The sequence below is a fragment of the Aulostomus chinensis genome, chromosome 4 (assembly GCF_037954235.1).
Source record: "Aulostomus chinensis isolate RoL2024-O1b breed Wild chromosome 4, RoL_Achi_v1.0, whole genome shotgun sequence".
Lineage (NCBI taxonomy): Eukaryota > Metazoa > Chordata > Actinopteri > Syngnathiformes > Aulostomidae > Aulostomus > Aulostomus chinensis.
Genome location: NC_141323.1, coordinates 10,691,279 through 10,707,672, shown reverse-complemented (window position 1 = coordinate 10,707,672; position 16,394 = coordinate 10,691,279). Strand labels below are relative to the sequence as shown.

Below are 16,394 nucleotides of genomic sequence, written 5' to 3'. Positions count from 1 at the left end.
ATCAGGCAGCAGCTTTGATAACTGGAAGCAAGTCGCTGGATAAGTTGGGTTTCAATCACGGTGGCTGGTGTGTGGTCAGAGAAGCCTCTACATGTGAAATATATCTTCACTAATATTAACACCAGTGTTCCAAACTTACTTTTGACAAAGGCAAAGAAGACCTCCATAAGAAACGTCCATCTGCTCTGTTTGTGTGATACAGGTTGGTATCTTGATACTGCCACAAAAATGTGGAATAATGAGAGAAGCTCAAACAGACAAGCAACAATAAATACATTTTATTCCAATTTAGTTATACAACATAAAAGCAAGAAATATTCGATTTATCCTAATAAAAAGTTAAGACACCAGCTGACAGTGTATTAGGAACAGCATCTCTCACTGGCTGGAATCAAAACAACAACCTGGCCCCTGTCAATGCAATACAACATCATCCAACCCAGATCCAGTTCCTAATCTCCTGTTACTCAAGCTGGGTTCTATCATCCTACCAAACGTCGTCAATCCATCCCAGGCCCGATCGGACATGCTGTTTCCCATCAAACTAAATGATTCAAGTAAACTCCAGAGTGCAGGGTGCTTGTAATTATTCATGTTCCAACTACTGGGGCCTCCGCCACCTGCTTCTCGCTATGTTGGATGCTCCACCCATCCGCTAAGTTTGGTGAAACTCATCCTCGTATTTTCTGCATAATCCAAACAAACAGACAGAGCGACGAAGGACATGACAACTAAATTATACATTTGAGATGGCGAAGCTTCACAGCCTTGCTGACTTGGCAACTTGGGTCGTCTAGCTGAGATGTTAATTCATGTATCAGTGAGTGACATCTCAGAGCTGCTGCCGTCTGCGCGACCTTTGAACTGCACATCATATGAGTGTTTTCAATTATACAAATTAGACCGACTCAAAGGGCGCCTTGATCGCACGCACATACAAACACGGAGTGAGATCACACAAGATAAGCATCCCGAGCGGGAAATGGTCTGGGACATTGTAAAATAGATCTGTGCCGAGTGAAATGAGCCAAACAGTTGAGATTGCCACTATGCTCCTTTAAGCTTCTTTCCCACTCGTGTTAATGTCTTTCCAGTAGCGCCTTCTGCCACAGCTATCAAGCCGCTCTGAGCAGATGCAGCTCGAAGGAATAAAGCCACGTTCACCCCAACATCAACCTCCCTCCCTCCTTCACATCCTGCAGGGGTTAAGAGGCCATTCTCCTCTCCCGCTGCCTTGTAGCGGGTTATTACAGAATATAGCATGGCACTGTTGGATGTACATGCATGCATGAATGAGCAGATACAGCCACAGGCATGCTCAGTGCACACATCCATGCACAAACAACTATTACACCATCTATCCAAGGGAAGCTAAAGCTCTAAAATGCACCAGATGTTTGTTTTTCATCTGTAGGAAGAGCCTCTTTCTTGCTTTTTGTTTTTTTAACCACTGCACAGACTTCAGCGACAGAAATTGATGGCTCAAATGACACCTCATGTTGCGATCACTTCATGTTTCAGAGAAGAATCAGTGCATTTTCACTCGTTTGAGTGGAGCTATCCAGGTGAGTGGGGGCAGAAATAGCCGGCTGTTAGTGCCATTACATTCTCTGACCCCTTCAAATGCTGCATAGTGTGAATAGCTGACATGCCCACCTATGCCGGTTCACAACAAACACACTCACAAAGAGGAACTGCTGAGCCCGATCCTCCACAGCAGTTTAGCTATGCTAGTTGTGTTTGTTTGTATTGGCTTCTGCATGCTCTGGTGATCTATTATGGCTGCCTGTTTACTCAAACCCTCATTTAAACACGGGAAATGCTCCACGATCTCCTCGAGGGGGATGCAAAGAGGAGGTGAGTGGCTAGAAACACAGGGTTTAAAGCTCTTTCCGCCTTACCCTCCTACATAATTTACCCAGCAGCAGCAGCAGCAGCGGATGTTCTCGATATATTCAGCATCTCGTCTAACCCCCAACATTCCCCTCTATCACCTGTCATGTGGCATATAGGGGACATGCATATGTGATACACAGCATCATGCATGCCAGCAAACATGAGAGCCATGCAGGCCCTTACACATGCATCATATAGCCACTTTGGTTCGTAAACAAGAGAGAATGGATTAAAAATTGAAGACATTTCCAGAATATCAATTTGAATTTTTTTTTTTTTTGAAGAAGCCTATTTCATTTTCATGATTCGGTTTCTCCACATCTGTGAGAATAAAATAACCGTTTAGAGCCAATTTTACGGAGTCTAAAAACCCAGTGGCTCCTCAGTACCAAACGGACCAGCTCTGAACATAGTGGAGCGTTTAGCTGCTAAAGAGCCAAATATTTCCCCCGGGAGTTGATCCAAAGACCAAACAGAGCTGAAGCAGAGTGAATATTGGCGCTAAAGCTATCAGGTGAGCAGTACCACAACTGGATAATGAGGTTGCCCTTCAATACACTGTAAAACATACGCCATTCCAAGCTAAAGATGTCAGAAATACTTCATACATGTAATATTTCAAAGAGTGTCAGTAAATGAAACAGATTTCCCCTCTGATAATTGAAGGATTAAGTTAGGGGTGGACACATACGTCCCACAGGTTTCGTTCATGAGCACAGACGAGGATGCCAGGATCAATACCTGAGGCTTCGATCTATAGACCACCATTCATTTTTAAGTCACTAAAAGGTTGCACACAAGCACACAAGGTTGTCTCCATGAAGGTGTGTTTGAAAAGCATGAATATCTCCAACCTTCTGATACCAGTATCACAAGCACTGGAACATAACCGGTAGTGCTTTCAATGAAACGTTGACTATAAAACAGAGGAAGAACAAGCCACAGCTGACGACGCATTCACATCCTAAATCCATAGCCATGCACGCGGTAACCAAAGTTAAACTTCCTAACGTCCAGACTGATGGCCATGGTGGATCCCAGGTAGGGAGGAGCGCTAGCATTGTGAGCATGTCAGGTCACAGCTGTGTTTTGATGTAGACTTTTTCTTTAATGTGGATTTTATAAAGTCTCAAATTAAAACACTTTCTGCTTTCAGTTCCCTCGAGTGGTATTCTAACCAAAACAATGCATGCCCATCCCCACACTGCAGCAGACCTGACTGAGTTCCTTCTTGAAAGTGTCCAAATTCATCTCAAGATTCTGAATATCAGCACAAAATATCTGCAGTCCGCAGCTTCTGTCTCAAATACCTGGCATCAGTTTCTACCTTTATAAGTCCATTGAAGCCTACAGCAGCCAAAGGTAAATGGATGGGTGGGTGGGGGTGGGGGTGATGCCAATTGGATTGCAATGGGATGAAGAAGTGAAAGCAGCCGCTGAGGTAATGGAAGGAATTCGGAGGTATAAAGGTGAGGACGAATTAAAAAAGGGAAGTCTGGCCTGAATGGATGGATGGGATGAAGCTGACGGTTTAAATGGATGATTGGTGGCACTGTGTGTGTGTGTGTGTGTGTGTGTGTGTGTGTGTGTGTGTGTGTGTGTGTGTTCTCCACAAGTGCAGATTAGATCACTGTTATGACTGCAAAAGCCCTCAGGACACAGCAGATAAGCATCAACCGATAACCTGCACCTTTATTCCCACCTCTGCACCATTTCCTCCATCGCTCCCATGAACATTTCCTCTCTTCCATTCAACCCCTTTTTTCCACACTCCATCCTTCTTTCCCTTTTCCTCTCTAACTACATCTAAGAGTCCCAGGGCAGTGCACTAGATCACGCTTCTCAATAAACCCGTCAAGCTCCGCGCTACACACCCCGACCCGTCTCCCCGAAACACAATAACAGCAACTGTGAGCGCCCCTCCCCACAATACCGCCATCGATCACTTTGCTATCTGGAACACACACATCTATCACTACTGGGGAGTTCACTGCAGGCTCGCTCAAGGCCCCATTACGCTAGTTTATTTAGCTAAGCAAGTTTTCATGTCATGGGGCCCAAATTGAGGCCGAACGCGGCCAAAAGAACTCAAGTAATGATTTCGGATCCGCGCCGATGTCCTCACGGTATGAGGATTAGAATGAAGAGAACCTCTTTAGTCGCTGGCATCTCTCTTCACGTTGCTGGCACCTGCAGTCACATCTGATTCGTCATCTTTCATTCAGTGCTGATGATGTAGTGAATAAAGCCCACTAGCATGAATCGTCAAAGCTTTCAGGCATGCTTGTTTGCCTTGAAACTCCTGGAATCTGTTTGTCCATAGAAAAGAAAAGGCAACTGTTATGGTGAAGTGAGAGAAAATATAGCAGTAACAGAGAGATAGTGGAGAGTTGGAGTCCACAGGGAACAAAGAGGCAGGTTGGGCAGAGACGAGCAGCAGCTCTTTGACATCCTGTTTGTGCACCCCGCCCTACCCTTTGCATTACAATTCATTCACCGCGCGAGTCAAGGTTAGACCTGACAGCTCTGCAGCTGTGCGTGGATGTGTGTGTGTTTGTGTGTGTGTGCGCGCTCACGTGTAGGTTTTGCATTGCCCATACAGAAACAGATGGGGGAGATGGAAATGAAGAGAATCAGACTGAGAGGAAGAGACGAGACAGAAAGATTTATGATGCTCGGTGCTCTGCTGGTGAGGCCGGCCGCCACACGAAGGTTTGGATAGAAGACTCAGATTAATCCCTTGTGCATGTCTAGACGTTTGATTCCTAATTAGATTCCATTATAAGGTCACACTGGTAGTTTTTTGGAGGATTCTATTGTCACACTTTAAAAACTTTTTATAGTCCTAACCCTTCCATTTTTCGGGGATCCCAAGGGTCACGGCACGGTCACTGCTATTTATATGTTCGGCTTTCTTTTTACAGAATATTTCATCACCAAAACTGACAACCAATTAATATATTTCCAGATTTTCTCTTGACACTGGAGAAATGAGTTTATACCCAGCTGAACCCAAGACGTAGTCTGGATACACGAGCAGCTCCTTTAGTCCAGGCTGGGACTGGATTTACTCCAGGTTTTACACAGGACCATCACGTCAGAAACATTTGAGGCAACCACAACTCAAACCTGTGGAGACTTTAGCAACATGTATGTGTCTGGCTGGGGTTTCTGCATGGGGGGCTGGTTGGCGTGGTGGTTGGGACAGTGGACGAGCCAACAGAAGAGAAGTGTTTGAGCAACACATTTCACGAGATTGATTTACAATTTCGACAATGTTTCTCCAAGGTTCCTAGGACCCGCTAGTCTCCATCAATGAGATCAGACCTTTTTGATTTTCAGGTTTTAGATGTTTAGTTGTTTACATATACATGTGTACCTCTTAAGCCGAACCACTCACCGGTACATGTATTGGACTTGCACAAACCTTTGCTCTTCACATCATTTTAAACATCTGAAACAGCTACTGCTAGCTTATGCTACAAGTTCCTGAATTTGATGGTTTGGGAGGAAATAACTGGTGCGTTTGTCCTCATCCAGTTCGCTTTCTCAAATACGTCAGAAGCATCATCTTTGCGGGTATTGCAGTCTTGACATCATCTGATTGCTGGCGCAAACACTGATTCCACATGTCACTGAGCCAGTTAGAGCAGATTTCTTTTCTGTGGAAGAATCTTGTGGATCGCATCAAGTGACACGATTTAAAATTAAGATTTAGAAATTTAGAAATCCCTGTGTAGGTTTCATGTACGTGTTTAAAATTAGTCCCAGCTAGTTGAACTCCATCAACCGTAAATCCAGGAAGAAAAACGACTTCACTGAATTGTTCATGCTGTTTATTTGGCAAGAAAAGATGCTAGAGAAATGATCAGTTTAGTAAGAAAGAGACACGGAGGATTATCGCTTTAAAAAGCTGCTGGAGTGTCTGGAAAGATTTGCACAGCAGGAGCTGTTCAGCACTTTGATAGCAGGTGGCGGCAACCTTTCTGTGACCTTTGACTGTCATGTGATCAGATCCTTGAAGTTTCTGTGCTGTGCACCGGGCCAACTCTCATGTGGTCCTACAGTTACAAGCAGCCCAGCAACTTTTAGCAGAGGCGGTGTGTATGTATGCATCCGGCGTAGCCCCCTTCAGCCTCGTAACAATGATTCATAAATATTCATGCAGGGGGAACATTTTCTCACAATCTCCCCTCAAAAGCTTTCAGGGTGGTGCACTAGCTGATGTTGAAGTAACACAGGTAGTTGTATGAAAAAGTTAAAAACCTGCCTTGCAAGTGCGTCTTGCTGTGATTATGTGGATGTCAAGTACAGAAAGTTAGAAAAGAAAGGTGTGGAAAGCTGATTTTAGCCCTGATTTTCCACCTGCTAACACATCCTGGAGCTCAAAGACAAAAACCTCAGATCAGAGGAAAATCTTCACTCGCACATTAGCACTGGAGCGCTATCGGTGAGCTGGTCCAAGACACGAGCTGAGTGGCTCGCCGATACATTATTGACACAATCCAGATATCGCTCAAGCATACGATCACATTGGCAACCAGTTTCAGGAGGGGTCATTGTGGACTGGGGTTTCTGGATGTGCATGAGCAACACAAACCTCTGATGCTTATGTATATACATACATCAATCATATGTCTGAATCAGGTCATTTATCTAACTTAGAATATCAGTTTTCTCTTCTGGACGTTTTGTTTTGACACTCAAATTAAATCATCTGACATCAAAAATATACAAGCAAGATCATTGAAATCATTGTGAATGTTGACTGATTTGTAAACAACCACAATTTCTACTGCAGATGCTCACAACTGAAGGCACTTCTATATTTGTGCATTTAATGTGACCTCCACCATTGTGAGAATTAGATAATAGCGCTGGTGTGGCTAGAATCCCACCACCAAGAGGCAGACGCTGGGTTTCTTCAAGCACGTCAAACTGTGGCAGCTGAAACAGTTTTGGAGTTGGAGTTAATAATGCAGGTACATATCTGAAGAATGGTCCCTCAAAGGGACAATATTAGTCTTTAAGAGGCCAGAGGTACTCCTCATGACTAACAGAAAGGTTACAAAGTGAACTGGAGAGTACACAATTGCCTTTCAACAGTTAGCAACATGCATTTATACCCTTTTAGCGACACACCGATGCTCCTCCTGTGTCATACAGGTCCATATTTTTTAAGACAATACTGTCAAACACATTCCAATCCTGGATCTACTCCAACATGTAATAGATTCCTCCTTGGACTATGCTCCACCTCTCCTCATTAAAATGCTTTTACACAATCCAGCTGACACACCAAAGGACAGACAAACAGCACAGAAAAACAATTGGCAGGTAACTAACACAGGTACGTTTATCCCTCTCTGCTATTCTGATGGCTCCATTTAGCCGAACAAGAGCCTCAGTCCACAAGTGTTACTCCTAATCCCAAATTCCTCTCCTTCTCCACAATAATGAGCTCCTCTCAGACTCAAGAGTTGACAGAGGTAAAGCATTTAGCACGCTTGAATGGAGAAAGAGGGAGCGAGTGGGAGTGCGGAGAGAAAGAGCGGGAGATACAGGCCAAAGAGGGATAAAGCGAGGAAAGGGGGGAAGAAGGGTTAGGAAAAAATCTACTGAGACATGCATGAGGTAAGCTCTCCCTCTGGCAAGGCAGAGTAATGCCATCGCGCGGTACAAATGCAATGGCTGACTATTGATGATCAGAGGGAGAAAGGAGGCGAGGGAAGCAGAAGAGAGATAAACCGAAAGAGAAAGAGAGATCATCATTGTATTTTCCAGTTTTTCTGGTTTTTTTTCCTGGCCATCACTACAGCCCAGGGACATGACGTGAACAACGTGGCAACTGTGTGTTTGTCACATTGTGTGTTGTCCGTGTATTCATGTGGGTGGCAATGAGTGCGTGCAGCACGGAATGCATGCTTGTCTGTTCAAGGCCATGTGATACTCCTCTCAGGAAGAAAAAAAGAAAATTCAGACGACACTGTCTTACTCACACACTCAATAAAAATGAAAATACTTTGCACAGCTCGATTCACAAGGGCTCAGATCTGCATGTGAACATGTACTTGACTTGAATGAGCAGACTGGCAGAAAACAAGGCATTTACATGCTAACCTATAGTAGAGAGTAGATTGGACCTAATGCTAAGCTAAACATTCTTGGGGAGCCAAATCAATTAATCAGCACGCTGTATGAAGATGGAAAGAATGAAAGCGATGTGGAATAAAAGCAGCCTTAAAAGCAGCGTGGATGACTGAAAAGTAATGAGTCAGTCTCCAGCAGATAAGCCGGTGGAGGCCAAATACACTCTGAAACAAGATTAAGCGAGATGCATGTGCACTGTCCAAGAGTCAAGTCATTCCAGGGCAGAGAGGAGGTGAAGCTCAGCAAAGATAGAAATATAAAAGGGTTTCAAGGGCAACTGAAGCTGGCAGACACTGACTGCAAATGCATGGAGCCTCTACGTTTCCTCACATGCAGCCCACATTAGCATAATCCAGCCTGCTGACCTGTCCCATCCCACACGGTCTCTAATTATGGTCCTGGGGTTTGCAGCTCATATTCCAAACTTCTAAATGTGTACAAACCACATCAAGTGTCCGTCTCTTCAACAAAGAGCTAACAAAAACACATTTAAACAGTGGATATACACTGATACAGCATGGTGAGGGAGTTTTGACGAGGTGTTGACTAAGAACCCAAACGCTGTACCTTTAGCACAGGTGATGAGTGTCAAATTTGAGTGGCTTATTTGACAGTTTGGAAACTATGTGTGTCATGGTCCCTCTAAAAGCAAGACAAAAGCTATGATTCATATTTGTATGGTGCAATTTTCAATGTTGCAACCATCAGAAATGTTCCTTCGCCACCATTTGCATAAGTTTGAAATTGGTGACCTCCTTTCTTACCACTTCGGAGCCAAGATGGCAACCGTAGACCATTATGTGTACATCGTCCAAACAGAGAGACAGTAACTGTCCAAAGTCAATGAGAGTCTGTGACGTGAACAATCACTGTTATTCTGCGAGGTGAAAATGAACTCGTCAGGCGTGGATATACTGGGCTTTTTGCTTTGAATAACACTGACAAGTTCATGTGCCAATGTGAGCGCAACAAGATACGTAGGACAAACAAATCGGGCCCACATGTGAGTGGAAGGGTGGGGACTTACACACCCAACGGAATCTGCATTCCTATGTGCCCCATCAGCTACTCTGACAGCACGTCCTTGGGTATGGATGAGGGCTGATGCGGACCTCATCCATGATGTCATACCTTCAAAATCCCTTAGCGAAACACATTTGTGCCAAATGAGGCCCAGCCTTCAAGTACTTCCAAATGTTTGGCCCACATCCACACCAAAGGGCATCAGGATATCTCTGTAACAACAAAACTAACCCTGATAACAGGCATAGCATGGACACTTTTGGCTCAGATACAGCACTGTTGTGTAGGCCACATATGGCCAGATGTGATGAGCTGGGAGAAACTTGGGTTTAGGTAGCCACTCTCGATGTGAGCGAGTGCATCATTTATGGCCAAATATGGGCCACGTCTGGGCCAAACTCAGAGCAATGACAGCAAAAAAAAATGACAGGGTTGTCATTTTGTCTAGACTCTGCATTAGTAAACACGCTTCCTCTAATTTTGTCTGTCAAATTTGTCAATAAGATTTGGAAAAATTCAACTCTTGATGCAAAAACTGAGGCATCTTGCCAAATCAAATGTGGACATTCACCCTCATGTGTCCTTTTACAATAAAAACCACACGCAGAGTCAAAAATACATCCCTAATCCCACACCTCTTCACCCAATAATGACATAAAAAGGTTGCCATTGACCCCATCACATACCTGCTGCTACACAACCACACCCCAAACGTGCACACACAGACACAGACCACAGGTTGTGATACATCACCACCTACACACAGAGGTGTCAGCCACAGACAACCGCTCCTGAGCCCCAGCAGAGCAAAGACATTCATCATTATGACACTACACACACACAGATGCAAACGTATACACACACACACACACATTGAGAGAAAGCAACGCAAAAATATCGTTGCAGCTGGTGATGCATGGAGACAACTCCATCACATCATATATCACATACTATACATGTTTCCAGCATAAATAACAATATTATGGACAAAAACAGTCACAACAGAAAAGGTTTCTCCTGCAGAGGTATTTTCCCTCATTTATATGAGTGTGTGTGTGTGTGTGTGTGTGTGTGTGTGTGTGTGTGTGTGTGTGTGTGTGTGAGAGAGAGAGAGAGTCTGTCACAATGGAGAGTGAAAAGGCCGCCTTCCCTGTTGCTTGGGAGAAAGATAAACCACCGCCGCCGCCGCCACCACCAATTCTCTTTTTTTCCCCTCTCATTTTCTCCTAATCTCCACATCAGATAAGACACAAGTCAAATCCTAGCAGCTGTCTGTCCGGGGAGGGGAATGCTGTCAAACCATCACCCGTCCCTCCCTCCGCTTTCACACCTTTTCCCCTGTAAATCCGCCACTCGTTCACACATGCCGACTCCTCCGCAGCTCCATTCTCTTGGTCTTTTCCCGTTCTAGTCAGATCTATCGGTTTGATTATCCATGAATTATCCAGTGAGTGTTATCTGTGAGATGTTGTTCGATTACACGTTTAATCTGCAATTGTTGCAGTCGGTCTTTCTGCATAAATATTGCAGGGACTCTTTGATTTTGCATTAATTCTTTACATTCTTGGAGGAAATTCAATACCCAACTCAGAAGCGCTCAGAGTGTAAACCTCCACCAAGAGAGCTGCGTGACACAGAACATGAACGCTGTAATGTCAAAACCTGCTCATACATTTTCTTCCCTACCACCAAACACAAGGTCTTACACATAATGTAGATCCATAGAAGGAGCTGAATACTTTCCCTCATTAAACATCCTGCCTGAAACATCTGCATATCTTACAAGAGAATATTAGGGCTGGGTGCTAGATTGATATAATATCAATATATCTGTGGTACCAGCGATAAATATGGTCTTTGATTCTGGGTAAATCGTGATCTTGCAGAAGAGTTTTTGGTTTTAGAGGCTGTATTGAAGTGAAGTACTGGAAATTTTAACAGTTGCCTTTACCCCCTCAGTCATTACATACTGATCATTGTACATGTTAATCTTTTGTCCATCAACCAATAGTCGTCCCTCACCAACGACACAAACTGATGTCAGGGTACAGTATTTGGTCAAATGGGCGATCAGAGGTAACAGAGGTCTTTATAAACCTGGTGTTCCAGAAGCTCTCCAAAAATACCAGCTGCCACAAAACCCCCGTTCTGCCCATCCCTCAACAACCCTCCTCTGGACGTGCCTATACATTTCTCATGTGAACCCTATGCTGTGTGTCACGGAGCTCTTTCAGCTGTTGGCTCCATGATTTGTGTCCTTTCAGGCTTGGATGGGATATTTGAGGGCTCAAGAAGGGGACATGAGCAGATGATTTGGGGGGGGTGGTCGTAAATAAAAGATGTAAATCCCCCCTTGCAGACATGTGAGAGGTCATCTTCATAAAGAGCATTTTGTCATTTCCAAGCATTTTTGAGAGCCTAGCATGTGTTAAGGACAGCAGGATTTTGGTCCACTCCTGTTTGGGACGCATTTCTGGTCTCTCTTACTGGATTCTACACAATTGCTGTTAGAACTGGCTCTCCTGGAAGTTTGGCTGACTCCAAGGGAGCCTGAGTTTCATATTTGATGATGTTTGAACTGTTTAAAGAGGTGAGAGGGGTCGCATGTTTCCCAGAGACGGACAGACCTCAGTTTAGGCTTAACAGTTGGAGACAGAGTGGAAAACAGAGGTCAAAGGTCCTTTCCTGATGCTCTCACTTCCCCACATTTCATGCTTCCAGTGCTGGTAGAACCAGACAGAGAGAGATCCCACTGTTCATTACACTCCTTACTATGATATCAGCTAATATTTGTCAAGTCCGACGTTATCAGCGGCTCTCAGCGAGGAAGCTACGACAGGAAGGGAAAGGCAGCACAGCCAATTCCAGACAGATTGAGCTTTCCAGGAGCTGGGAAACGGTTGACACAAATAATAAAACCAGAGGGTCACCAAGAGCTCCTCTCGCCAGCTAAACAGCCGGGCTTAAGAGGCGTGTTCGCGTAAATATAAAGTGTCATCTCCATAAGCACTATCTGGTTCAACCTGTCCGCCTCCTCACTAGCTGGCTAAGAGGGCACAGATAGACCTGTCTAATGCTGGCGATGCACATTATTCATAAATAATTCACTGCCGGGCTGATATTTCCACAACTGGTGATGCAAGACATGTCAGATGGAGAAAGGGAAGGGTGGCTGGAGGTATGATGGCTTCCTGGGCCACCAACGCTGCCGCCCCCCAAGCACATGACACTGATTAATGAGAGCTGTCTCATCACTGTAGTATCTGGGTAGTATAGACCACATGTGTGAGCGCGGAGGAAAGCTGCACGAGGATGGAGGGCAAAACCTGACCTTTAAACCCAAGCAGAGAAAACAGATATCCTCAAACTCAGCTGAGACGTCTCAAAATTAATATTCACTCAGAAAAATCACAGGAAAAGTGATTCAATGTTGTCTTAGAGTCTCTCCAGCTCCATTAGTCATCTGATGACCCTGAAGATTTGTCCCGCCTTCATCCTCCATCGGCAGATTTGGGGAAACTGATACTGATATTAGAGCGTTGATTGAGCTGCGACCTGAGCCGGGCACAGCTGAAGGAGCCAGTTTGAGCAGCGATTGTCGAGCAGCAACACAGGAATTAGGCAGGACGGCGCACAACATGACCGGCTGGGACACAAATGAATCAAAAACCAGCGGTAGAGACTCTGCCAGGGGCAAAAAAAACAATATTCAGCCACCGAAATATAACAACCACAGAAGAAAACTTCAACAAGCCCAACGACGCAGAAAAGTAGGGAGTAGGGCTGAATCATTTGCAAAAAAATACAAAAATAATAATAATTATAATGACATTGTGTATACTTTGGTTGATCTTGTGATTGACGACTAAGGAATGGTATTTTTTTTATTTTACTGATTAAAAACCGATACTGATGTGATTTCTGTTGCTCGAGTCTTTAACGAGAATGTCCTTTCACATCTGGAGAAAAACTGCGACTCACAGCCCTGACTCCTTTTACGATCATCAAAAGAAAAAAAAAAACCAACAGCTGCGTCGAGCTGGATGTTGAACTTGGACACAGCGCCATTTCCATGGTGTTTTGTTCAAGTAGACGCCAGGCAGCCACATGAACGTCACTCCAAGACAAAACTCCTGCATTGATCAGGACACCAAGACCATCAATCTAATTTAGGTCTTACTTTTTTTTTATTGATTTAAACGAACTCACGCAGCTCAACCTGCTGACAAGACAACTTTTGTGTGTGTGTGTGTGTGTGTGTGTAGGAATCAAAGTAATTAAGTGGTTTGAATACTGTTAAGATAGAAAAGCACAGATATCAACGCAGCTGGTTAATACAGTAGCTGACAATAGCCGTGCTTGTAATTAATTCTCTAATACTTTTATCTCACGATTACAAGTAAATTAACGCGTCGTCTTGAGATAAAAGGCTTTTAAAAGGCAGTTACAAACTCGGATGTTCTCAGCTTATTACTTCCATGTAATTAGAATATTTCTGGTCTTCAGTTGTGACTGAATTCTGGTTTGATACTGACCACAATTACATTTTTTTTTAAAGATTCATGTAAGTTATAGTAATTGATCTTGCAGTTATTTTCATTCCACATGACACAAAATTATGTTCTTTTGGTTTTAGCGGGCTTCTGATTAGTTTACCTGGATATGTTGGAATAGTTCGAGGTGCTTTTTATAAAAGCAGTTACCTAAGCTAGCAAAACTACTGGAACATAGTTGAGCAGCTTTTACATTTTCCATGACTGCGAGGTTATTTTATCTTTTTGTGACGTGTCAGTGCCAGACCTTCACGTGGTTTGTGAGAATGAGGAGCCATCTTAACCAGGGAGTGGCTGCGAGTACGTCACCACTCCACTCGTGCAGAACAGCGAATAAACACTGGCAAGATGACGAGTGAGAAACAAAACCATCAACTGTATATGAACCCCGAACGCTGCTGGAGAATTACACCACTCATGATGATTCCGGACGAAGCCGTTTTGATGCATTTGTACAGCAAGTCGGGAAAACTAACATCAAGAAATAAAGACATACAAACACCAACAGGTACACAGCAAACACCTGTTCAGAGACAATAATTTGCTGGTATATTACCAAGGTTGTACCTGTTCCCAAAGTTTGTGGATTCATTTGGAGCTGTTTTTTTTTAGAATACACACACACATATACATATGTGTGTGTATACATGTGTGTGTGTGTGTGTGTATATATATATATACACACACACATACATATATATATATATGTGTGTGTGTGTGTGTATATATATATATATATACACACACACACATATGTATAATGCAGGTTATTGTGAGACTCATTTTTTCTAACTTTCATGATTTTATACTTTATTTGCGATTAAACGACAGTGGAATCAGAGAACTCAGCCCTAAAATCCACTTAGCTTCATTCCATTTATCGCCTGTGTGGCGATGCAGTACCTGAGCAGTATTACTACATGCACTAAGAGTCCACTCCATCAGTTTTCATCAACACCTCCCACAGGCACAAACACCCGATCTGGAAGTTGCAGCCCCCCCTCCAGACACCGAAAGCATAAAGAACCCATAGGATGAAAGCTAGAACTCAGAGAAAGAACAGGATCCGTCAGCAACTGGACACTGTGAGCTAAGAGGACATAAGTGGGACATGCACTGAAGAAAAAAAAGAGGAGAAGAAGCTGCCTGGCCATGATGTCGGGATGAAAACCTCCCTTTGTCCCTGCTCAAGAAATTCCAGAGTATAACCGAATTACTGCAAATCCAATTGAAACGCACGGGATAGCAGTCATCCATGCATTCCTCTGTGTTTCCCCCCAAATCCTGGCTTCTCCTCTTTCTGCTCCCTACGTGCTGAACCCATCTCAGCTCATCAAAGTGTCCAAAGTCCAGGGGTTTGTGGGGTAGGGGGGCTTCAACCCACTGACTGACGTGTCCACCACCCTGAGTCCCACGACTTCTACCCCAGCACAGACATCACCATAGGCTGCCCGTCTCCCCCAGCCACATGGAAACGGCTCTAAACGCTCCCGACAATTTGAAGACACCCGGACACAGCTTCATGAAGAGTCGGTTTATTCACAGCGCTTGATTTAATTCACCATAATGGCGTTCATTCATCACCATCCTGTCTACGGCTGATAACAGCCCCGGGCGCTCCTGGACGCGATCCCCGCCCGCCCAGTGCAATTAAACGACGGATATTAATAACAACAAGCCGTAACTAACACAATCATGCAAGGATGCAGTCGTTCTGACCCCGATTCCAGTCACACGTCCAGTCACTGCTTCTTCATCGGGACACCTGCTTTTCAGGACACGCACGCACGCACGCACACACACACACACACACACACACACACAGAATAACTCACATTCTGTCTCCGGGAACAAGCAGGCGGCTCTCCACCATCATATCGGGCAGAAAATCCAGATTGTAGGATGAAGTCATGTTGGCTGCCCCGTGTACGCGTGTATGTAAGTGTGTGTGAGTGTGAGAGTGTGTGTGTGTGTGTGTATGTGTGTGTGAGAGAGAGAGTGTTTGAGCGCCTCCGCCGCTGATAAAGAAAAGGAGCGTCGCTCTCGCCCGCGCTGCGCCTGCTGCTGGCCGCGGAGACGGAGAGGGACAGGTGCAAGAGCCGAGGCCTCCCCACGGGCAGTGTAGCCAGCCGCACACTCGCTGTCCGCATCCAGCAGTTGTCACATTCTTCTCCTCCTCTCCCCCATTCGCCCCCTTTTCCCTCTCGCTCTCTCTCTCTCTTTCTCTCTCCTCCCCCTGTCTGAAAATCCGCTCCGCAACAGCGCAACTGACTGACTGTTGGGGAGCCAGGTGCCGTGGCGCGGAGGCGTGGCGCGCGACGCGGCGGCTGATCTTCTAACTGTTCCGGTCTCCTCCTCACACACGCACACGCGCGAGCGAGTGCGCGCTCGCCCGCCGTTAACCAACATCACGGCTTCATTTGTTTTCAATCAACGGCACTTTCTTTTTCCATTTGCACGTCATGAAAATGGACCCGTGATCTTCACCAGTGTCCTCGGCCACAAAGTATCCTACAGTCCAACTGCGGGATGTCTTTTTGCTGGAGTTCCTCCTCATATTCAGGAGGAATTTATTCACACTTTATGATTATTTTGTTCATAGTGACAGAAACTGTCAGAGAGGAAGGCACAGACACAAATGTCTGCTTCCCCTCATCTGGAACTCAGTGGAATTTCAGCTGGATGCCTCAAACTAGCACCGAGGTTCACGTTAGCTTGAGCTAGCTCAACGTTTTGTTCTGCAGAATCAAAGACGTATCTGTGAAAGACCAC

General features: G+C 44.8%; 1 protein-coding gene across 18 annotated transcripts in view; it reads right to left on the bottom strand.

Moving 5' to 3' along the window:
- Positions 1–16,394, bottom strand: part of celf2 (cugbp, Elav-like family member 2) — a 202,007-nt gene that overhangs the window by 116,485 nt on the left and 69,128 nt on the right. For 3 of the 18 annotated variants that reach the window (XM_086201706.1, XM_086201716.1, XM_086201722.1), the window contains exon 1: positions 15,458–15,803. The exons of the other annotated variants lie outside the window; for them this stretch is intronic. In XM_086201706.1, coding sequence (XP_086057832.1) covers positions 15,458–15,534 — 77 coding nt within the window. In that variant the 5' untranslated portion in view covers positions 15,535–15,803. Of the gene's footprint in view, positions 1–15,457; positions 15,804–16,394 lie in introns of those variants that run through there. 18 annotated transcript variants of the gene reach the window in all.